Source organism: Dunckerocampus dactyliophorus, chromosome 1, assembly GCF_027744805.1.
Source record: "Dunckerocampus dactyliophorus isolate RoL2022-P2 chromosome 1, RoL_Ddac_1.1, whole genome shotgun sequence".
Lineage (NCBI taxonomy): Eukaryota > Metazoa > Chordata > Actinopteri > Syngnathiformes > Syngnathidae > Dunckerocampus > Dunckerocampus dactyliophorus.
This window is the reverse complement of record NC_072819.1, coordinates 36296226-36320175: the sequence shown is the minus strand read 5'-3', so window position 1 is coordinate 36320175 and position 23950 is coordinate 36296226. Positions and strand designations below refer to the sequence as shown.

General features: G+C 42.0%; 2 protein-coding genes across 7 annotated transcripts in view; both read left to right on the top strand.

Annotated features, from left to right (window-relative positions):
• Nucleotides 1-14375, top strand: part of LOC129185408 (uncharacterized) — a 49110-nt gene extending 34735 nt beyond the window's left edge. For 3 of the 4 annotated variants that reach the window (XM_054782476.1, XM_054782465.1, XM_054782484.1), the window contains 7 exons: nt 2387-2441; nt 2533-2623; nt 2763-3157; nt 3408-3560; nt 3974-4132; nt 5537-5671; nt 10479-14374. In XM_054782476.1, the coding sequence (XP_054638451.1) occupies nt 2387-2441; nt 2533-2623; nt 2763-3157; nt 3408-3560; nt 3974-4132; nt 5537-5671; nt 10479-10967 (1477 nt within the window). In that variant the 3' untranslated portion in view covers nt 10968-14374. Of the gene's footprint in view, nt 1-2386; nt 2442-2532; nt 2624-2762; nt 3158-3407; nt 3561-3973; nt 4133-5536; nt 5672-10478 lie in introns of all 4 variants that reach the window. The other variant, XM_054782491.1, reaches the window with a different exon arrangement.
• An 806-nt stretch (nt 14376-15181) lies between these two features.
• The window catches only part of slc2a4rg (SLC2A4 regulator), a 49763-nt gene continuing 40994 nt past the window's right edge, over nt 15182-23950 (top strand). For 2 of the 3 annotated variants that reach the window (XM_054775181.1, XM_054775165.1), the window contains exons 1-2: nt 15182-15642; nt 16825-17060. In XM_054775181.1, coding sequence (XP_054631156.1) covers nt 15409-15642; nt 16825-17060 — 470 coding nt within the window. In that variant the 5' untranslated portion in view covers nt 15182-15408. The remainder of the gene's footprint in view (nt 15643-16824; nt 17061-23950) is intronic. The other variant, XM_054775172.1, reaches the window with a different exon arrangement.

The following is a 23950-nucleotide window of genomic DNA, read 5'->3' as shown; positions in this document are numbered from 1 at the left end:
CCTATGTTCATTGTGGAACAATGGGACTAGCACTTTGATCTTTTATCTAACTTACGTAAGATGATACAGACACAAGTTTTGGGACACCCGAATAAGTAAAAATGAAAAAATGATACAGATAAATATGCCTTTGTAGCTATAACGTCTTCCACTCCGGCGAGCTCGTCTCTCTGTGGGATTTTTTTCATCCAGAAAGAATTTTATTTGTGAATACTTTTTCCTGGTTAGGCTAACAGATAAGTCATTCCTAATGAATTTTCGTCAAATACAAAATGAATCCCGCTTCACCAAATAATTGTAAGGATTATGAAGGATACACATTTTCAGTCTATTCTTACTGAGTTCAGAAAGTGTATTTGACTTCCGATCCAATATTGAAATAGAATCCATTTGAGGAAATCCAAAGCTTGATTAAGATGAGAAAAGGGATCAGAGTCAACGTTCCTACCACCGTGGCAGCAATGTTCATCAATGGGAAACAGGTCCACTTGTAATCACGACGAAGGTTCTAGAACTGAAGTCCCACACTCTCTTACAGGTGTTTCAATCCAATGCACAAGCACAAAAACAAAAAAAACCTGACCTACATGACAGGTCATGAAGATAATAAGTCACTATGTTCACTGCTGTACATTCATCAATCATGAGTTCACATTCACTTAGTTATATCAGCACAGCTATAACATTCAACTAAGCCTAAAATGGTGACTAACATATTCATCGCGTGGGCCACGGATGTTTTCAATCGGCAAAATCATTCGCGTTCTCATACATATAGCAAAAATAAACATTTCTCCACTTCACACCATATACAGTACAGTACGTATATTCACCACATACAGTATATTCACACATATAACGTTCTCAATTGGGCAAACTATTAACTGTGTCACAATATGAACTGCTAGTCTTGCACTATGTAACTACACACAGGTCAAACGTTCCAATAAAATAAATAAAACTCACCAAAAGTGAAACCTTGCTAATAAAGAGGTGATCATGGTGGATCATCGACCAGGTAAGTATCGTTTCAGCGATCCTTAACCACTTTTCCTCTACCAGTTTGCTCTGTGCTCTCAGCTTGTCTACTGCACTATTGCCGAGATGCCTCTTTATTATGTTAAGAGTTTTTACAATTCTTAATGGGATATGAAAACGTTTTCTCTTTTAAGATGACTGTTTATCATTAATATGCACACATTTCAATGTTTAAAACATATTTATGAATTTTTAAGCATAGTTATGTAATTGAAAGTGCATTTTACTCATTTGAACAATTAATTTATAAATCTTAATTACTTGTAATTATTGATCAATGGTTTAAATGTCTGGTTTTAATTGAGGATTACACTGGGTCTTCCCAAAAAGTGTTGGAGGTATTCTACCGCACTGCATTGTCCAAAATGTCTTAGTAGGGTAAAGAATTGAAGGTCTATCCACACTGGAGCAAAACAGCAAATGGCTTCCGGAGTGGGAAAATCTGAAAATGCCAGCTTGTCATTGCTGTGTAGACAAGCAAACCACTTCTTTCTGAAAACGATGACGTCACTGCGTCAAGTGACCAGAAGTGATAAGCCTATGGACTTTATTCACATGCAGTCTTTCATAAGCCTACGGACTTTATTTGCATGCAGTCTTTCTTCTTGTATAGTTGTGTTGTCACGTGGTTCTGTCTGCGCGTCTGTTCACAGCGCCACAAGTAGGTGTGCCTTATGTATTAAATCGCTTTTACCCAGTGATCCTTTCCCGTCTGGATGCAATTGTTTACTAAACCGACACAGTGTGGATGCTAATTATTTTCAAGTAAAAAAAAATCCCAAGAACGTTTCAATGTGAAGAGGGCCTAAAATTCAGGGTGAACGAAGCACCCTTTGGGATTTAGTTACATAAATACTGTTGTTCAAATCCATATGTGTCCATACGACGTCTGCACCTCTTTGGAGAAAATAGTGATAGCGCCTCACTCTCAAATGTGAGAGAAGTGAGATGTGGGGGCGGGCCTAAACATTTACCCCTACACCACAGCGCTTTGTTGTTTGCTTGCGTCATCTCATCACTGGCTCCTCTCCATATCAACAGTTCCCTTTCATGACAGTGACCTTCAAGGAATCACAAGGTGTTGCCTTCTTTTTGACCAAGTTTTCATGCACGAAAAAGTAAAATAGTAACGGGAATTAGCTTGAAGGAGATGGTGTGATATACGGTGCATGGTTGCATTGTGAAATGTGGCTCCATCCCCTGGGCTCATGTATCAACCAAGGGCTGTTCTGTCCTGACTAGACAGGGATGCTGATATTATCTATCTGTTGTGTGTGTGTGTGTGTGTGTGTGTGTGTACCCATGTCCACCAGCTCCATTTAACCTTCTTCACTTTGATGTTTGTCAGAAAAAGCAAGAGCAAGCACCCTTCAGCTGGAGAGAAAGGGACATCTGTAAATATGGTAAGACATACATTCACTTTCACTATTTTCCATTAATAGCATGTATATCAAATTAGTTCTGAAATGAATGTGCCCTGACTGTGTGTGACAGCAGGGTACCCTTCGACATCCTAAACTGAACTCCATGAGCAAATCGGATACCAGGCTGCATGAGATCAATCGCTTTCCCTGCAATGGAAACTGTGAGTGATTTACAATCTATGTGACAATCTACTTCACAGTTAACCTTGCAAGGCAGATGGACAACTGCATGGTAAGCTCTTATATGATTTACAGACTTTGCACTCTTTTGCTTTCTCCTCCACCCCCTCTCTCGTGCAGCTGTTAGTAAGAGCCGCCCAGCCAGCATGGACCTCCTGCTACTCCACAGTCGCCGCTCCCAGACAGACCTGAGGCCCTCCCAGGGGCGCCAGCTTCCACAGATCCCCACTAGCCCTCAGGGGTCCAGCCAGGGCGGAGAAGGGGACATGGGAGGCGATGGGGGAGGAGGCGAGGCCAGAGACCACACTTACACTGAGGTGGGCCTGCGGAATAATGCCACCCCAACCCATGGCCTGGATGACGGGCTGTATGAGAGTGTCAGTGTTCGGGAAGGTGACACAGGCCCCAAAGCAATCGCTGCACCACCACCAACATCAACTAGCACTCCAGCTTCAGTCAGGGCTGCCCAAAGCCCACCTGCTCAGGCCAATGGAGCCCGCAATGGGAATGGAAATGTATGTAACTACTCACAGTGCTTGAGAACATTTATCAGTTCAAGTATGAACACACCAGCGATGCACATTTATCAACTACTCCTCAAGTGGGGCTCTTTATATCTGTAGATTTAAAGATGTTTAAAGGTGTTAGAGCTGCAATTTTATACAATTATCCTAACTGCAGTTTTTTCGTTGCCTCCTAATTCGACCCTCGAAGTTGCATGCCCTATTTATTGTGCAAATTCTTACATTTGGCTTTCCCTCACAGGGTGGCAGAGGAAATGGCGCTATTATTAATACAATAGCTGCGAGAGGTAACGGGTCAAGTGGAGCTAACAGGTCCCCCCTGCCCTCAGTCAACTCCCTGGCCACCCAAGATCCAACCTCAGCAGAGTATGCTTCAATACGCAAGTTCAGAAAGGTAAATAAGCTTAGTATGCTCGCTGCTTGTTATACTGTACTTCCCTGTACTTTTTTCTTAAACTTAGCATGCATGCCTTATGCAAAAGCAACGTTTCAGCATTTTTATGGAATTTGTGTATACTATTTTTAGATTATATGGTAGGTTTGTGCTGTTTTCAAAAAGTGTATATTAAAAGTAAGTTTTATTTAGTCTGAAATGACCACCTCATTGCACAAGATGTATTTGAAATTGTAAAAAAAAAAGCAACTTTAACTTCAGATACTTTTTTGTTGTCTAGTTAATCATCTGTCATTAAAATCTTATAAAAATACTTCTCTGGCCTTCACTAGAAGGCTAAAAATACATGTTTATGTATATTTTGTGTTGTTTCTCTTGAACGTGTCCGTAATGTCTTCACTGGTGACCTGAAGGTTGACAAGACAAACAGGAATAATAATGGGGCCGACAGTCAGTCGGACAGCCAGTCGAGTGTGAGCGATTCACCCTCGGCAGCTCCTCCACAACTACATCGCAGTCAGGAGTTTCCACGCAAGCCCCTGGAGCCGTTTCACCTGCACTCCTTCCCAAAGGTATCGCAATGGAACGTTTTGAAAAAAATCACTGTGCTCCACTGGGAGGTTGCAGAATAAACACTAGAGGGCACTGTCTACAAACTAACAGCACTTTGTTGGGCGCAGCTTTTCAGACTAAAGCATTTATGTACAGTGCTCACATTTATACTTTAGTACTCGGTTTATATACAGTATAGTGATCGCAAATTGGAGAATTTAGTGCATAACCCCCCTCATAATGTTTTCCTAAACTCTAAAAACAGTGGGTCTATTGTCAGTGAATGCTATTTTTTGTATTAGAGTAGTTTTGATCGGATGGTCATCATCCTGTGCTTTTGCTAGCACATATTATAATTCTGTTGTTTGTGTATGACTTTTTGTTTTTCATTTCTGATATGAAGACATTATTATCTGACGAGTTGTACTTTTAATGTGCACGTTAAATCAGGGTCTACATATGTATGAATTTGGGAGTGCCTGTGTGTGGGTGCATGTGCGTGCGTGTTTGTGTGCAGATGTGGACCCTCTGTCTCTGCTTTGCGATGCAAAGCACCGCATTAATGTGGCTTGTAAAGAGTGGAAAGATGGAGTATGTAAGACCTTGGCCAGCTGCCAAGCTGCCTGTGTGTGCGTGCGTGTATTTATGTGTGTATTCCCATTGAGTCTATCAGCAAGTCTGTCTAGAAATGGCAAACAGGTAGCCAGCTGCCTGATAAATAATGTTCACATCTAGAAGCTATATTATTCTGGCTCTGATTACTTGCCTTGCAACTGGAGGAGTGTATAAAATTTTAATCATGTTCAGTCACACACCAGTACACACTTTCTAATTGGTCTCTAACTGGTTCCACCTGCAGTGATAGCAAGCTGAATAAGTGCATGCTTATTGTGTATATATCCATTTTATTTTGAAGGTGCAGGCTGATTTTCTCAAAAAGAGTAGATGTGTAACATTTAGATTTTAGGTGTGAAAATATGACAACATGGTTTTCTACGATTCGTCCTTTTTGACACATTTTACCTCAGGGGCTCCTTATTGCATCTATGCTAATGTAAGCGTGGCTATTTTTTGAAAGACTTATTTGATTCAAGCTTTGTTGGAAAGGTTCGTCCGTGGACATGCATCAATAAGTCATGTCTCAAGTAGCTTTTACCGTGTATGATAACAGGCAAAGCGATCAATCATATTTTATATAAATTGAACTCAATTCAAATTAAACCTGGTCTTGACAAACTGGCAGCATATATCGAGGACCATTTTACAATGTCTGAAGATTCATTTAATGACTGATTTTTGTTATGATTATGCAGATGAAATGAAGAAAGGTACTGCTGCACTGTTGATGTTAATCTTTGTGATTTACTTTCCAGATCATAACCGCAATATTTGCCTGAACTCATCATTTGATTTATATCCGCTAGGAGCCAGTGTTTATGGGCAATGGCGAGCAATATATCTGGAAGCCACCAGAGGATGATGAGATCATCACCCTGCACCCACCTCCACACCGCATAGAGAATGAACAGGGGCACCCATTGCCCCCAACTGCAAAAGAGGTAGTGAATCTTTGATAGTAGTTTGTTTAGGGGAGGTGCTACTCCACAGGAATCCAGAAGGAATACAGACAGACAGGCAGGTCTATGATTTGTAGCCGCTGTGTTTATAAATGGGGGCGCCACTTTGATTGGGCATGCCGTCATAACACTGCTGCCCTGTGACCCGCCTGTCATACTCTGCCTGCAGCCAGAGGTTAGGTTACATACATCTCACAGCCCTACCCCATGCTGCCTGAACCGTGACCGCAATCTCCCATCCCCCCTCAGCTATCATTCTCTACGTACAACTCACCAGACGGATCCAACATAAGCATCACCTGCTGCCAAACACTTAATCTCTGCTTTTCATTTATGGAGATTCTTGCTCCATGCTAGCTTTTTGTTTCAAGCCTGAATGGGATGAGGCCTGGCTCAATGGCCCTATTCTTCATAATTACATATATATGTCTGGTAGTGAGAGGAGGAAGTCAGCACTGCCCAACCATGTCTCAGTTCGACCACATCTGCATCCACACGCAGCGTCTCCTCCCCCATTAATCCACTGTCAATCCCTTCTTTCTTTGCTTTGCGCTTGCTTCGCACTTGTGTAACACACGGGGGGTTGCAAGCAACTGGGAAACAGTCATGCAGGGTAGTTGTGGTGGGGATCCAAATTTGATAGCCTGTCTGTTATGGAGTGTTTTTGAAAAAATGCATATGGCCACGGGGCATGTTCTATGGTTGTAAAACTTAAATATGCAAGCCTTACTGGAGAAGAAGTTGTGATAAAGAGTCTGATATGAAGCTTTAACAAACACATGCTACATGTGCAGGCTCAGTCGGCTGTTTCTTACAGAGACACTGGCCTTGAATGCATGCTGTGTTGTCTGTTTTGATTTCTTTCACTGACTTTTTCACTGCTGCGTTCCCCATTTTACAGTATTTAGCTGCCCGTATAATTCGTGTCAACTGCAGGAGAGACATAACAGAAGAGAACATGGGCGAAGGGGAGGGGAAAAGACAATGCACAGGCTTCCTTAACAGCTGCAGGCCAGTTCTGAAATCCCCACCGTCTTGTGACTTCCTTCCTCTGCTGTGCAGCGTTGCAAACTCTGCGCGCTGAAAAAGTACATGCATTTGCACTTCCACGCACGGCACGGTGCACATTGTCTGTGTACGCCTAAAGCATACAGCTTGGTGACAAAGTAGATTTAGCGGCTGGGTGTTTGTCCAACTTAGTTCCATAGAGAGAGCAGACGGGAGAGATTTTCACATTTGAACTCAGTTACCAACAGTGGTATATATTTTACGTTTATACACGGAAAAAAAAGTGATTAACGACAGCATATCTAATCCTTACTCTCAGAACTGAGACTTTATATTTTTTTGCTAATCTGTGATGTCATGAATGTGTGAGAAAATGTCCAAATCAAGGTGATTACCAGGGCCACAACAGTGGAGCTGCTAGTTTAGTTGTGATCATTGAAGGTAAACACGGCCGTGTACCAAATTCCACTGCTCTTGTGGTAAATTTTAACACAGAAATGCCAGAGGTCACAACACTAGTTGATCTGAATTCCCCACATGACCTCACACATGCTTCCTTGTCAGCATTCAATAGACACACATGCAGACACTGGACATGTGCAGTATGCATGCATGCTCGTGCACACGCCTACAATCACAATGCCTTGTTCAAAGCGACTGAGATGTGAGCAAAGTCCATTAGTCAACAACACTGAGCAGGTTTTTTCTGTCAGTGGGTTGGCTGGCGTCCAGATCTTTTGCACCATAGCCTGCTGTTCAATTGCCAGAGCACTTGTGAAATTTTAACAGGTTTATCCACTGCTAGGCTACTCTCTGCTTAGACCTCAACAGAGCGATAACACAGTTTACTCTGTCTTATCCTACTCTGTCAAAATAGGTCAGGTTACAGCACAAAACAAACACAATGCCACACTCACACCCTCACTATCAGGCTCCCACCATGGTCTGCACACAACAAATTGGAGTTTTCTCTCATCTTCGCACATCTTTTTGCATGGTATATAAGTGAGCTGAAATTTTCCTTTATGTAGGCTGCATGCAAATGCTAATGAAACTAGGTGTGGCTAACAACAGTGACACGCTGAACCGTGTGTAGGTCATATACATGCTATGGTCAGCTATGTAAAAAGTGTGACATCATAGAAGCAGGGCTGAATACCACTTTGTTTTCTTTCCATTCAACATGGAAGTGACAATTCTCTGTGGACCAATCAATGGAAACAATAGGTTTAGCTGCAACCTGCACTGTGTACTGTACTGCTACGACCAGAACCTCAACAAAAAAATCGAATCTTCACTATGACAATGCAAGAAAACCGTGTACCTTACCAAGCTAAACTGAAAAATGTCTTTTGGGCCAGTATTTGCAATGGCATTTTATCATTATTTGTGATGTATTACGTGACAAAAGTACATTTTCCCCAAAAAATGTGTGCTGGGTTACTTATTTGCTTTGTTATTTTATATTGTGGTATTTTTACCACTGGGTGTCTGCATAACCGCAGCACTCTTCCACACCCACTGACAAGTGGCAGCGAAAAGGCTGTTTCAAGACGTGCTGTTGAATACAGGTGGTCCTCGGGTTACAACGTTTTGTGGTTGCGTATAAATCCGTATAAATGAATTAAAAACGTACCATAAATTTTTGTACATATATAGCACGCACTTATCTATAAGCCGCAGATTCAACAGCTGTCACGGTCCAAGCAGTCCAAGCGGAAGCTGTAGCAATTCTCCACTTGATCAAACTCACATAAGATTTGTCAGATCTATCTAATAAAAAAAACATTTGTCAGATCAAAACACACTCTCTGCATAGGAGTTCAAATCATGTGATAATAGCAGTGACATGCGTTGCATGCACTTCATGGCTGATGAGGCACTGGCTCCTTTGAAGTTTTTTTTATGTTAATACGGGTTGCTAATTAAGAAGATAACCAAAAAAAGAAGAGCCATTCACTTTGATTAAAAAATGTTTTTAAAATGTTTTCAGATACTTCTTAGACCCATTTATTTAGTTTTTATTAACTCAAAAGCATTTGCGTTCTTACCTACCTGTAGTAGTACATGCACCCTCCTTCTCCAGGAAAAGTTCTGATAGTTTGTTGTAAAAGTCTGACCACTTCTGGTGAGTTTGGGTATATAATCCTCCATATTGGCAGTCAAATTAATGCATTCATTCAGCAGAGCAGACAAATAGCTTGCATTTCACTTGTGTATAAATCTAGCTTTAGCCGGTACTGCTGTGCGTGTATTTCAGTACAGTTTTAAAAAAAGACGCTAGCTTTTCCTCTGCAAGGATGGCTGATAAGCATCTTCCAGCTCATGCACGCCACCACCCCTTCAGGATGCATCGGTATTGCAGGTGCCTCCCTTAGGACATTTCTGTTTATTTTATTGTCCGATTAGCAAGAATAATGATCTCACACTTACATTACATAATGTTTCTGCAACATTACATTTTTGGCGACATGCTGACAAACACAAACTGGCAGGCGCCTTGATCCCACTCAGTGTGCGTTCAGACGGTAGGCGGGGTTTGCGTGCTGAGCCGTGAAGCCATGCTCACCGTGGCCTCATCTCAGGTTTCTTCCCTGTATTATCATCAGGAAATGTGCAAATTCAGCAATTTTTACTTAAGGAAATATTAAAAACTATAGGAATCATGCAGAAAATACATTTATAATACAGTTCAATTGACAAATATTATTTTTTTCATCATGACAAGTGAGGCTCTGCCTCACCTGCCTCCCCTGCCCGCATGTCGCTGCATATTAACCACTTTATTATTTCCTGAATCAGCACACAAGCATCATGGGAACTGCAGTTCTTTTAGCCATAAATTAGCCGCATCATTGTTTAAGCTGCAGGGTTCAAAGCGTGTGAAAAAAGTAGCATCTTATAGAGCGGAATTTAAGGTAATTTTGGTCAGTAAACACGAGACTTGCTCGAGAACTATTTACCTGTGCGGTGCACCGTGGAAGAATACACTATGTGCGGCTCACGCAAACCACACTATTCTCAACACTGGACTGTCGCGAACATATTTATGGATAAAGATCATATTCTTACATCTACGAAGTACAGTATATGAAGTACATGCACCCTATCCTTCTCCAGGAAATGTTCCGCTATATTAATGCATTTGACTTGCTGCTCTCCAGCTGGTGCTGCTGTAAAAAATCAATTCATAAACTGCTGGCTTTTACTGACTATGAAAGAACAGCAGTGACAAGCACCTTCCTGCTCATGCACGCCCTCTCATCTTCAGGATAAGGAGAGTACTACAATCACCTCCTGTATGACATATTTCTGTATTTTATTGTCCGATTAGGAAAAGTAATGATGTCATTGAAGACATTACACATTAACTTTGTTCCTGTCTTTGGTGAATGCAGCATTCACATTTGAGATGATGTGAACCAAATCATGCCAAAGTTCACTCTGAAAAAGTGGGTCTCAGTTTGGTACGTTTTGGGTTCATTTTACCAAGCCAAATGTGACAATTCGATGCTTCCAGCTTTGTGGCCAAGTTTTTTAGGAAGCCGACTTTATCAAAGCAAAACTGTTCATCAGTGCACAAAAGAATTTCTGTTCAGGCACTGGACTGGACCCTGACCTCAAATCACCTTTAAGGACTAGAATGAATACTGTCCAATATCAGTAACCTTTGCCAAAATACGTGTATAGTGTGTGGGTGTGGTGACTAAGGGACCAGGAATCCAAGAGACGTTCAACCATAGCTGCATGTGATTAACTGCCATCTTGTATGTGTTATCAGATTGCAGATACGTACTCCATCGTGTGCAAAACCCAGAAGAAAAGAACTCCCATGGAGAACAATGGAGCAAAGACTCTGCCACGTTCATTCGGTGGGGAGAAAGGAAAGGGCTGGGGCCGAGGGATTCAGGCCCAGGCGCGTTCCCAGGAGGAGCCGTGCTATCAGCCGACGGGAGACAGGGCCTGGCCGGAGTGCGCAGCAGCCGAATCCGACCCTGCCTACGCTACCATTGACACCCATCGTAAGCGTGAGCCGGCGGGCACCAGTAACAACACAGCCGGTGGTACAGCCACACTTAAAAGGAAAAAGCAGCAGGCACCATCAGCTGCACCTCAGGGCTCGGCATCCAACCCCCTGCCTGTTAGAGGCCTGCCTGGAGGTGATAACTTCTATGAGACCATCAGTGATGTGAAAGGAGGCAGTAGCTCCAGCACCACTACCATTTTCACCTTCAATGATGGGATGGAGATGTATGTTACAGGCCTGTAACTGGCTGACATGCCAATACGGCCCACAAAGTTCATGAGAGGGATCTTCCTGTTAACTTGCCATGCATAAGGTTGGAATACGTAGGTACTATGTCCTTTTCAGACAAAAAAAATGACGATCAAATTTGTGTTGACATCAGGTACAAACAGGGTTTTAAGCCAGGTTCAGACTTTGCTTCACAGGTGTGTCGTTCAGAACCATCCTCAACCCTAAAAGGACCAAAATGTTCTAAAAAACAAAAGAACAAAACTGGATTATACATCTTTAAACATTCTGCATCACTGACCTTACTCATGTTTTTATGAGGCATCATTGTCCATCATATCTTTATTTTTGTATGAACAATGTTTCTTTGATGTGGTGTAACTCACAACTTAAGCACATTTGGTTATACACACACACACACACACACACACACATATGTGTACGTGTGTATAGAAAATATACATGCATGCATTGTGCAAACCACACAGAGCTGTAGCTATGATGCTTGCTATATTAGGAGAAGGAGGCCACTGTACAACGCATAAACACAAGTGCACGTGTCTCATTTTCAGGGTACTTATGTAATGTAAGCAGATGGATGTCACAGAGATTTTTGGAGCTCAGCTTAACCTAAGCAAACATCTGAAACAGGTTCCCTGTGCACAACGACCTGTTGCCTGGCAGGGAGGGTTGTGGTGTTTTGTTCAAACAAGGCCAGTCATTTGTAGGCCTGCTCAAACTCAAAAGTACATGAAGGCCACTGTCCTCATTTCACAAAGCACCATCAATGTGCCCTAAATTTATTAACCTTTCAGGTTTCAGAAAACTTTATTTATCCCCAAAGGGGCAAGTCATTTGTACTTTACCAGCCATACATTCATCCACCCACAATCACAACAGACTAATGACAAACAATACAATGAAGTAAAATGAAGCAAGTCTGGAATATCAGCCATTGCTATAACATAATTTAACACTGCTGTACAATAACCCCCCAAAATAAGTACAACAGATACTAACAACAATTTATTGTTTACAATGGGTTAAGTCTGAGTTTAGTAGCTTAATAGCAGAAGGGATGAGAGACACTGAGTACATTGACTTTTAACGGTTATCAATGGAGCCCCCTTAATATCTTATCTGTGTTTGTTTTGGTCAACAATATATAATCCTCAAGGTAATTATGAGATCATCTCAAATTTGACAAACATCTCTCTGTTGCTGGAGGCATGATGACACATCGCTCTCTCTCGCACACACACACACACACACACACACATACGCACACATACTGTACATTCATGCATGCTTGGCAGAATTTTACAGGGTAAAGTGATCAGGTCAGGGGCGGTCAGAGGTTTGGGCAAGAGTAATACGGGTGACAGATTGTTTCCGTGTAAGTAAGATACCTTCTAGAAGAATGCTTTCTTCCAAAAATATTTAGAATATACATATCTCCAAAAAAAGGATTATTTCATTCTTCTTTATTTTAAATGTGATTTTATGATCATTGTGCTATTGCACTCAAAATGACTGCAGGAATGGCTGTCCTTATTTCTTATTAATGTGCTGTAAACGTTCTGTGGTTTGCTCGCTGGCTCCAAGTCAAAGCCAGTGCTCTCCATAGTTCTCTACATTTGGTACTTGGAATAGTAACAGAAAATTTGGACTCCAAAGAAAACAACCATGGAGTGTCCTTTGGACGATTGCCCCTCGCCCTCTCCTCAGCCTGCTTTCTAGCCCCTGCAGCCTCCATGATAAACAATGTCTTTTTCATGTAGCTTTGGGGAGCATTAAAAAGAAGGAATGGTGGACTAAACAAAACCTTAGAAGCGTAATAAATGGGTGTAAGGCTGTCAGGCGAATAGGAATAGGAGCGATGAAGGATATAGTAGGATGATCTCACTGTGAGAGAACCATGCAAATGTTTGAAAGTTCAGTAGCAGAGGTTTTGAGTGTTACTGTGTGAGAAATCATGTAAAAGCAAATGCACAAATGTATTTAATTGCACTGTTCGTTTTTTTCTCTGCTTTTGGACAATGAATAGCTCATGCCACTGCCATGAAACTAGTCTGTGTTGGTGCAATTTCTTCTGCTTGATCCAAAAAGTGCATGCCTTGATATATGGAGATGAAACAAATATTGTGGTACTCTATTGATCTCTTGTTTGTAAGTCTTTGGTTGTACTTTTTGCCATGTAATGCACAGCAGCATTTTTTCCAAAGCAGTGACTAAGAGGAGGGGATGGAAATCGAAAGCTTGAAGCCACCGGGAGTTTAGGCCTCAGTGTTTATCCTCTGCAATGGCGGAGCAAGAAGAAGTGATAGAGGTGGGGGAGGGAGAAGAGCTAGTATGAAGCTTGATGTGGATCACTGCAAATGGACACAGACCCCGTGGACCCTCCTCCTCCTGATATGTGCTCGTGCACACACATATACACACACTGCAACATTGAGCCATGTGCGTTTCCAGTTAAGGGGAGGAAGCACATTTTCACCCCTGACTATACTCCCTCCCCCAGCTGTGTTCACTCCCCAATAACGGACACAGAGCTTGCTTTCTCCGTTTTCACCTCTCTCCCTCGCTGTGCAGGGGAGGAGCTCTTGATGTGCACTTCTGAAGGACTCTGGGAGTGTGGGGTGAACTAGGCCTAGTCTGTAGCAACAATGCACTGTTGGCCCAACTACTGTCTGATATGAGAAATAGCTGTTTGCAGCTGGGATGCCTCCCAGACAATGCTGGCTGGAAACTACTATCATGCCTAATCCTTTTTTCCTGGCTGTCACTTTGTGTCACATTTTCTTTATCCCAAAACAAAGCACTGATCTTGATCTATTTGTTGAACATTGTTGTACACTGATTGAGACGGATGTTCGCTGCACAAATACAGTATGAATATGTAAATGTGTAAAATACTGCTGCCGTTATGATGTTGTCACAGTGTAATATAGAGTATGCAGTATACTGTATTTGTCATGGGGGGAAAAAACTATGTTTATCTCAGACACATCATTTGTGGATGCAAAATGTTTCCTGCTTTCCATGCACACACAGATGTCTTTTGTTAACTGTCTTCAGATGTAATTATGGGCCAATACTGCTGTGACAGCTGTAGCCAATGTATGTTATCAAAGCACACGATTTAGTTGGAAAAGAATATATAAAAATATATGGTGTGACAGTGCGGATATGCAAAAGATTGTAATGTTTTATATTAACCTTCATAAAATATTAAAGTGAGTTTTTACTTTTCTAATAAAGTGGCACATTAGAATAAGTGTTTGTCTTTTGCCTAACCAGTCATCCCTTTGCACCACCAGTGATCATGCTGATAATTTTGAATAAAAAAAAAAAAGAAAAAATAGACAAACTTAATTGTCTTACTGTTTGCAGGCATTAAAAAGAAAAAAATAATGTTTGGCACAGTGGCCTCGTGCATAGCTCAAAGCAAACAAATTATGTCTTCATTGTCTGCTACTTTTACATGGATATACCTGTACACCAAACTTGGTGAAGGAGTGTGGCATATGGGCCAAAGAAGATATTGGTATGCACTTGCAACGTTGCATGGTTCAATGTTTCCTGGCATCCATGCCACTGTGGAAAGTTATGGACAGTTAAACTTTTAGTTTCAATCCAAAATGACGGATCAACAAACCTGTCCCTGCGTACAACATAATGAATGGTTTGACGCATTAGCATGCTGAACCACATTTTAAGCAGCTACAGTAGTGTCATATTTTCGTTTTGCTTACTATTCTCCATATTATCCTCAATGGCCGGGAAAGTTTTTACAGCATCAAATTTGAAAACCTGTATATCAGACCCGAGTGGTTGGGAACCAGGTCCCCTTCGAACACTGTTTACAATATGAATAGCTTTCATGAGTAAACTGAAATTCATCGTTAACTTATTGAGAATGCTAACATTAGACATGAATGATAATTTAATGTGGAATAATATAAAAAACCCAAGTGTGTCATTCTTTGCTCTCACTCGGGCCCAGACCGGCTCATAGTTGTCAACAGACACCGGCCGGTGAAAACTGTAAAGAACGCCCACATCCCTTTGTAACCCAGTTAGATTACGTAGACAAGTGATTGACACGTATGAACCGGCCAATCCCTAAATGCCTTGCTGTGGAAGCGTGCCAGAGTGTAATGTTTATGTACGGCCAGGCCCAATGGGGAGCAAGCACAGGGGGCGTGGCATTCTTTTGGAGGAAAGAGGCAAAACAATCTTTTTATCCTCCGGACCGGGCGGCTTGTTGGCTATCCGGGGTAGCCAATTCCTAGCGACCGGACGCTCCATGTAGAATAGAAGTAGACGTAAAAGGCACAAATAATACCTATCAAGCAGCGACAATCGTGATAAATGTATCTCACTCGTGAAATTTGCACTAAAATCTATAGAAAGCTGGTTTTCTTTCTTTAGTCTGCACTCGCTCGATGTTAACATGGATTCCAGGTGTATTTTGGACAAGCCGGTGGTCGCTGGGGCGGAATTCGGGTGCCAGTCGGCTCACTCGGTGCTGCGCGACAACCAGCTGGGGAGACGCGGCGTTGTACCGGCTGCTGAGGCGACCACTAACGGGGCTCTTTTCTTCAAATGTGTGCTCGACGGGGAGGCAGCGCCGAAGGTTAAAGCCTGCCCGAGAGGGAACGGGCAAATATTGCACGACGTGGAAAAAGTAAGTGATCTGTCGCTTTTTCACGACCTATTTGAACAATTCTGTCAGCCGAGTGGCGTCTTGCGCCCATCTAGTGACCGCAGGCCATCGTTGTGCGCTCGAAATTCTCAACTTTGACGCCCTTACGTCTGACATATGCGCACATGACTCAACTAACACTTCACATTGATGTTCAAAATGCTTAGTGTCGACGTTAACTCCACACAAACTAATGAAGTTAGAGCTGGCGTATTTGCAAAGTTCACCGGAAAGAGGGTCTCAAATGAGCGCCCCTCCCCCTCCTCCTCCTCCATACTTGAGGGAGGAGCTTCGCAAAAGGCCTTACAAACACCAGTTGGCCTCTTGCATACTGCTCAATCATTTGAAGTGCGCATAGTTACTTCTTTCTAGTAGTTGCACAAAAGTTGCATTATCGCTGAGTATTGCTTTTGTATTTCATCATCTCAGAGGCGGGGTGCATACTGTTTAAATTATGTTACATGTCACAGATTGGCCATGCCTGAAATGTTAGTAGCTGGTCAATTGTAACTCACGCTTTAGCCAAGGTAAAAAGAACATTTCAGCCCAGTATTTTTGGGTACGAATGCATTTTTGTGCACATGTCAAGCTAAGCCAATCTACCAGGCATCAAAACAAGACAGTGGGTGGAGCTTTCTATGCTCTCACTTTTAGTTTTTATTGCTTGTTTTTGTGTTGTTGCTGTGGTAGCTGTGGTGGTTTCTTGTAGGACATTCTAAATGCAATAGTAAAACGACTTTAAATGCAGAATGGCATCTGTGTGTTGTAGTTTTAAAGTACTTTTTTTAAATGCAGTAAGGTGTGTTGCAGTTTTTTGTGTAAAAACTTTATTCCTCAACATGAACAGTCAAGATGTGAAAGGGGTGGTGGCTGTTGGAGGTGGGGTTTTTTTTTTACTGAATTGCAACACCCCTGTTGACAGCTCTCCATAGGCCTTTGTTGAATGTCGTTCCATTTCTCAGTGTTATCTGACCACATGTCTCTGCTGTCATTAAAGAAATGTTAGAAATAAAAGTAGTTTTGCTACTCCATAGCCATTTTCCTGTATCCTTCAATTGAAGAGGCAACTTATGTCTTAGACACTAGCGTTTCCTTTTTGATATATGCACGATAAAGCCTGCAATTGTACCTTATTTTAATTTCTCCTTTTCCGTCTTTTTCAAGACTGGTGTGGGGGACCACAGAGACACTGGTTGCACTGCTAGCCTAAAGAGGGCCAGTCCTACGCACTGCCCAGGCACAAATGGGCAACTGCCAGGCAGCTTTATGCACTTGGACATCAGGAATCAAGAGAGACAGGCTGGGATGGCCCTCAGCTTCAGGCCGGCTCAAGGACAGAATGTACCAGAGATGGAGAGACAACCGCTCCCTTCCTCCCATATCCCCGTTCCCAGAAACAGGTAGAGAGGCTAATGACACCTTCAAAATACTTTTTACTTTACTTCTTTCCTTTTGATTTGTCGGTACATCACATTGAGGCATCAAAACATAATTGTTAAGGTGATAAAAATCTCGCAAATTGAAGTAGCTACTCAGTTGCACAATATTAAAACACTACCTTTTAATATTTAAGGCTGATTTGGTACTTCACTTGCGGTGCGAGAAACTGAAAAGTGTAAGAATACAAACTGTGTATCCCCCCTTTTCCCTGGTTCTTCTTTGTAGTATAACTTTTTCACCAAAAAAAATAAATGTGACTTCCAGGTATTATGCTGTACTTCTGATACAACCCGATCAGCTAGGCCGCAACTAAGATTTACTGATATCATTTATGTGACATAAACTACTCCTCATTGATCAAGTTGATTCATTTTTACATCTTAAGTTTTTTTTTGGATATTCACCTAGAAATTGCAAAATTAAAACAAACAGACAGCTCTGAATGCAGCACCATTACAGTCGTCCCTCGTTCATCGCAGTTAATTAGTTCCAGACCGACCACGCTAAGTGAATTTCCGCGAAGTATTTAATATTAATCAACAAGATTTTTCATAGTTACAGCATAAAAAACTTGTTTGACTCTCTAAATACAGGTTTAACATTATCAGAGCCCTGTAGACATGAAATAACACCCCTATAGTCACTTTTACACTCCTATTATTCTTTGTTTACACCACATTGCACAGGCTATGAGATCACCGCAGGGACACAAGAGACGGCCGCCTCTAGCATAGCAAGTTACCAAGCTAATTAGTTAGATCTCCAATTTACTTATTTTAAACATTAAGAAAGTGTTTCAAATAGACTGGGCGACGAAGGACTAAGTAAGAAGCCAAACACTTACCACTTCCACACGAAATGAGAGGAGAAGCTTTTTTTTCCACTCCATCAGCCATGGCATTTCGACTTGGCTGGGCTGACTCGGCAGCCAGTCTCCATGCAGTGTGAAGGTAACGTAATCTAATGTCATGCCTCATCAATGTAACATTACTGACGCCTAGTGACCAGAATACTACATATAACTTGTCTTTAAATATTTTTTGACTAATAATAGACCATAGTCAACCACAAAAATGTATTAATGAAGACTGATGGAGTGATGTTCGAACCATGATGTAGTGAGAGACGACTGTATACTCCACAGTGTCCACTTACGCTCCAGCAGCTTTTTTGCTTCCCTCACTTCCTCAGTAGTTGCTCTTTGTTAGCATGTCTGATACATTCATAAGGCACCTTTTTTAGAGGCTTCAAGGTAAGTCAATCTGGGCCAGTTTGCGTTGCTTTGCTTCCTTTCCTGTTGCATTTAGGATGTCCTACAACATGACATGTATTTTCTCACAGGCAATTCATCTGTCAAACTTAATCTTTGTGTCTTTATTAGTCATTAATATCAGTATTTTGGCTTTTTCTAATTACATTATGCCCTTTTTTTCTATTTTTTTTTTATTTTTTTATTTCTGCAATGCGCCCCCCACCAGAGATAGCCCCTGGGCCACACTTTGGACACCCATGCGTGCTCTGCGAGCCAGACTGTCTTGGTTTTGCCAGGAAGGCGAGTCTTTGTAAGGTGACAGAGTGATATGTCCAAGATGAGTCTTTCGAGTTGCATTATGGAGGGGTTGATGCAGCTTTTACACTGCCATTACACGGTGGTATTTATGTACAGTCAGTGGTGCCATGCAGCTGACACTTCAAGCAAGAAACACTTCCTGACTTTCACTCTGCGCACCCCTTCTCGCTAAACATAACGACCATGGCGTTAAAATGTCAGCACAGATCTTTTCTATGTATGAGGTGTGTTGTGAAATGATCGCTGGAGCTTTAAAAGTTGTTTAAAAAAAAAAAAAGTTGTTACCCAGCCACCAAATATAACGAGCGTGAATAGAATCGCTCTGTGATTAAGGCTGCAGACAAGTCCGAACATCAATATGGGTTGTTCTGACTAATCTGAAGCAACATGAAATGTAGAATTACTACAGCTTCTGCTTGGACAATAAACGCAGCGACAGCTCTTCAACTTTGATTTAAAAAAAAAAACAGCTACACGTCACTCACTGACGCTGACGCTGGGAACACCGAGGTAGGTTGCAAGGTGTGCGTTAAGCACTTAATGTGCGCTTGTAATAATGCCTTGCACACTGCCACATCAATATTATGTGTATTATCGTTCATAGTAGCGATGCAATAGTCCAGACTGATTGGCTTCTGGCTGCCATGTTCTACGAGACAGCTTTTCTCCAAACGAGAAATCTTGTCACGGTTTAATCTTACGAGATTCACAACACCCCTACTAATATAGCTGCCTAACAAAGCTAACAAGTGATATTGACAAGTTTTATACCTCCAACTACAACCACCAGTACAGTGGTTTAGCCATGCATGATGCACGAGTGTGCTCATCAATGACCTTGTTTACTGTTGCTAAAGGTTTTGTTTCAAAACATGCATCAAGCAAGCCAAAATTAGAGACAAACACTGCGACCAGGAACGATCTTTAAACAGTTGTGGAACTTGTGAATAAGTTGACTGCATTCAGGAACGTTTTTATTGATGGGACCTGGTCCTGTCACAATAACAAATTCAAATTATTGCCGATAAACAATAATATTGTCAACATTATTTTGAGACCATTATTTCTTTAATGTAATGATAATATATGACATAATAATGCGAGTAAACCGTATCAAAAGCAACTTTAATTTCTCAAGAGTATTTATCATTGGAATTGGAATGTCAAGAGCTTTTAATTAAAATACATTAAACAAGCACAGTAATAAATTAAACAAACAAGTTGAAAAAATGTGCCCTGTAATTGAGAAATGGATGTAGCCTGGCTAACTTTTCTAATCGGATGTCAGCCTCAGCACATATTGCTACATATCGCTGTTTGCGATGAGATTCCGCCACGACTGAGCAGCCTGCTGGGGAAATACTTCGCCACACGAACGTGCCTTCCTCTCGTTTAACAGTAAATTACGTTTTTATTGGCCAATTCCTCAACTCCGTCCATGATTCTGTTAACGCGGAAGTCATAGAGCCCGAAGAGAGATGCTGCTGTGTGCGAGCTCGCTTGCAGCCCCGCCTCTCGTTAGTGAGACAAAGACACTGAATGACTGACAGGGTTCACTCACTCCGTTCATTCCGCTATAGAACCAATGCGCCCTGGTGTGGAGACAGATGCACAGAGTGAAACCTCCAGGCATCAAGCCTGTTTGGGAGAGAGAGAGGAGGAAAACAAATACGCATGCACATCAATTTATAGAGGCTAGGAAAATTATTGACTTTGTTTTCATTTATCGAGCAATTGTTTATTGTTTATCGTGACATGCCTAATTAAACCTCTCCCTGACCTGCAGGGCTATTTTTAAGCTGTAACCCCTCTCTCTGTTAACAGTGCATGTTCTCTCTCTGTTTGTCAGGCAGGAAAATGAGTCTTGTTTTATGTGGGTGCATTCTGGTTTGTGTTTCATGCGTTGTGACTTCTTGTGGCTCATTGTTTTCTGCAGATGCATATTTGGAACTTGTTTTAATTTATCCCGGGCTAACCTTCCATGTGCTAACAGTTCTGCACAGAACAAGCAGTAAGTGCACCCAGGGACAAGCCCTACGCACTGATAAGTGATTATGTAACAGTAAAGAGGACCGGGAGTGACTGTAGGCTGGGTCTCTCGCTCGCCTTTTTTTATCTAGCCATGTGGATCTGTAAACCTGTGTTACACATTAACGGCAAAAGTGGTGGCATCTGCCAACGGATGAACTGTGTAGAATGATAACATGGTTTTATACATGATTGTAAAATGTAACGCCTGTCAACAGAGCAGGTTAAAATGGCCATCTTTGATAGAGGGTGTTGTCTGCATGGTAGGTCCTTCCTTCTTCATCACAAGAACGTCATGTGCCTCTGGTCGCATATGATGCAGGCCCCAACAGGCTTTTTGAGCCTTGGTCTTTGTGTATAAGTTCTCGCCTCCCCATTTGGGTCTTCACCATGTTTAATGTATTTCTTTACCGCAGTCTATTGACAGCAGTCTCGCTCATCTCAAGAGTAGTGACTAAGCACGACACAGCTGCTAATGTGGTTACATAAGATGAGATAACAGTGTGGTCATAATAGCGGGGTCTCAATTATGCTCCATTGACCTGTAGGATGAACACTACCCTGCTGACTTTGAATTTTGTCTTGCATTTGTTGCTGAGGCACTTTCCTTATTGCTCTCACCAAAAAACTCCATTTGGTGTTTAAACATATATTTCAGTTAAGGCAATTTAAGCAATTTAAGCAATGAAATCAACAGCTTTACTTGGGAGTGCAATGTGCAATGTTAGATGTATTGTTTCTGATCAAAGTGGCATGGTTGTGTGACTCATTCCACATTCAGCGTTCTCGACTACGGATCATGTCAACAAAGCCATTTATTTTAATTAGCCAATAATACAAGCCATTGTGTTACAGGATTAGATATGTTTAAAGAGACTTTAGCGAGAAAGCTGCGGCTCACCTCCTGAGTGAGTTAAATGAACCACTCATCACTACTGAATTGTTTTCCTGGCCTTCAGCTTTGTGTTTTTGCACCTTGTCATGTCAGTTTGCAAATGCTGCAAAGTAGGTCACTGTTCCTCAGACATGCCAAGGCAGATATCCTGCTGCAACAAAGGAGGGGGAGGAACCAATATAGTCACTCTTGTTTATTACTTTCAACTCAAAATCAACTATATGTTCAAAGTATTTCACTTTTGGAAAAGTGGTGTTTTTACACTTTTTCAGTTGTAGCAAACCAAAAATAAATTAGTCTGTGCATGTTTTCTTGATTCTGTTTTGAGTATGAAGTCCTTTTGTACTTTTTGAATGTGAAACATATGGATGCACTTTAAACCGAAGGAGTTTTGAATCTATTATATCACAGTGGTTATGTATGTCCAAGCTTGGTTTTCTGTATGATTGTATAACACAGTTCAATACAAGCATTGTCATTCCTGTTCTAGCTTGTTTTGAGCTGGCACTGCACACCTACACATGCACCTTTTGGTATGCAATCACTATGAAGAGATGCTCCCTTTTGCAATATAGACTGTACAACAGGGGTGCCTGTGGGCACCAGGTAGCCCCCCATGACCACATGAGGCACCCACAAGCCTGCTTTTCAATCAGCTTTTCAGTTAATAATGTGAGAACATTAGAAAGAAATGCATTCTGTAATACAAAATGTGAGTTGCATTTTGTTAATGTTTTGGGAAAACACGCATATTCGGTTTCTTTGGGTTAAAATAAGCTTTGAAAATAAATGTTACAAAAATGAGTAGCTCTTGGCCATTTTCATTTTCTAAAAGTAGAAAAAATGTTGGAGACCACTGCTCGACAACAACCTTGTTGTTGCACAGACCTTTTTTCCAAGGCCGTTCACAAGCTGCACTGGTAACATCACTGTGCTCTTAATGCTGTCTGTAACAGCCAGATGGCTTTGTTTTAAGAGTTAAAATAATCTTCATTTCTGGCATCTATTGCAGCGACACAGCAAAAATACTTCTTTGAAGGACACAGGGTTTTGAATCTATGGGTTCAAAGCTGAATGGTGATTTTTTTTTTTCAATCATTTTTTTTGCCCACCCCGTAGACCCACTACCTGCGGGGGCAAGCATAATGTCCGGTGCATTGTGCTTTGGGTGGCGGTCTTCGGCGGCCAAATCTGGTTCTTGGGAAATGGAATGTCACTTCCCTGGGGGGAAAGAGCCCGAACTTGTGAGAGAGGTTGAGACATTCCGACTAGGTATAGTCGGACTCACCTCGACCCACAGTTTGCGTTCTGGAACCAAACTCCTCGAGAGGGGCTGGACCTTGTTCTACTCTTGAGTTGCTTTAGGGGAAAGGCAGCGTGCTGGTGTGGGATTATGAAGAGCCCCCCGGCTCGGTGCCTCTGTGTAGGAGTCATCCCCGGTTAACGAGAGGGTCATTTCCCCACGCCTTCTGGTTGGGGAAAGGGTCCTGACTGTCGTTTCAGAGTACCCAGCCTTCTTGGAGTCCATCAGAGGGGTGCTGGAAAGCACCCCAACTGGTGATTCCGTTGTTTTACTGGGAGACTTCAACGCCCATGTAGGCAATGACAGTGTGACCTGGAGGGGTGTGATTGGGAGGAACGGCCTCCCCGATCTGAACCCGTGCGGTGTGATGTTGTTGGACTTCTGTGCGTGCGTGTGGTTTGGTTAGTAAAAGCTGATGAAATGCAGAGAATTTTGTGTGGAAATGTATTATAATTATAACTTGCTCATAAATGTGTGGATGAGATAATACAACTATTTTCCTGGCTGACCTTGCCTAGCCAACTTCTAATATTCGCATAACAGTGGAAAGAAAAGCGCAAACATACAGTACCGTAAGTGTGAGAAACAATTCCAGTATTTTACTCCCACCTGTATTGTCATCTGTGGGCCTGCGAGTCTTCCCCCCGCTCGCTGTCCTATTCTCCTTCTGTCTCTGATTCTGTCACTCACCATAAAGCAGAGCCTGTTCTACCTGTCAATACTCATCAGTGTGCGATCCAGCACAATGATAAAAGAACAAAGAGCAGTTTTCTGTGAACAAAAATGGGCTCTGACAAAATGAAGAGGGGAGGGGGCAGTTTGTTTTGAATTTAAAAGCTTTTCTGCCTTATCTGTCCTTGCCCAGGTACACTGTTACCACATTTCATTGAATAGAAAGCGCTGACTCGGCATAAACATGACTACAGAACAAGCAACTGCATTGAGGAGTGGGGGTAGAGTGAAAAGGGCGTCTCTTAACATAATTACTGTCCAGCCTTTTACTTCGTCCAGGGAGAATCACCATAAGGGTTTTAAACCAGGCTGGCAGGCTAGA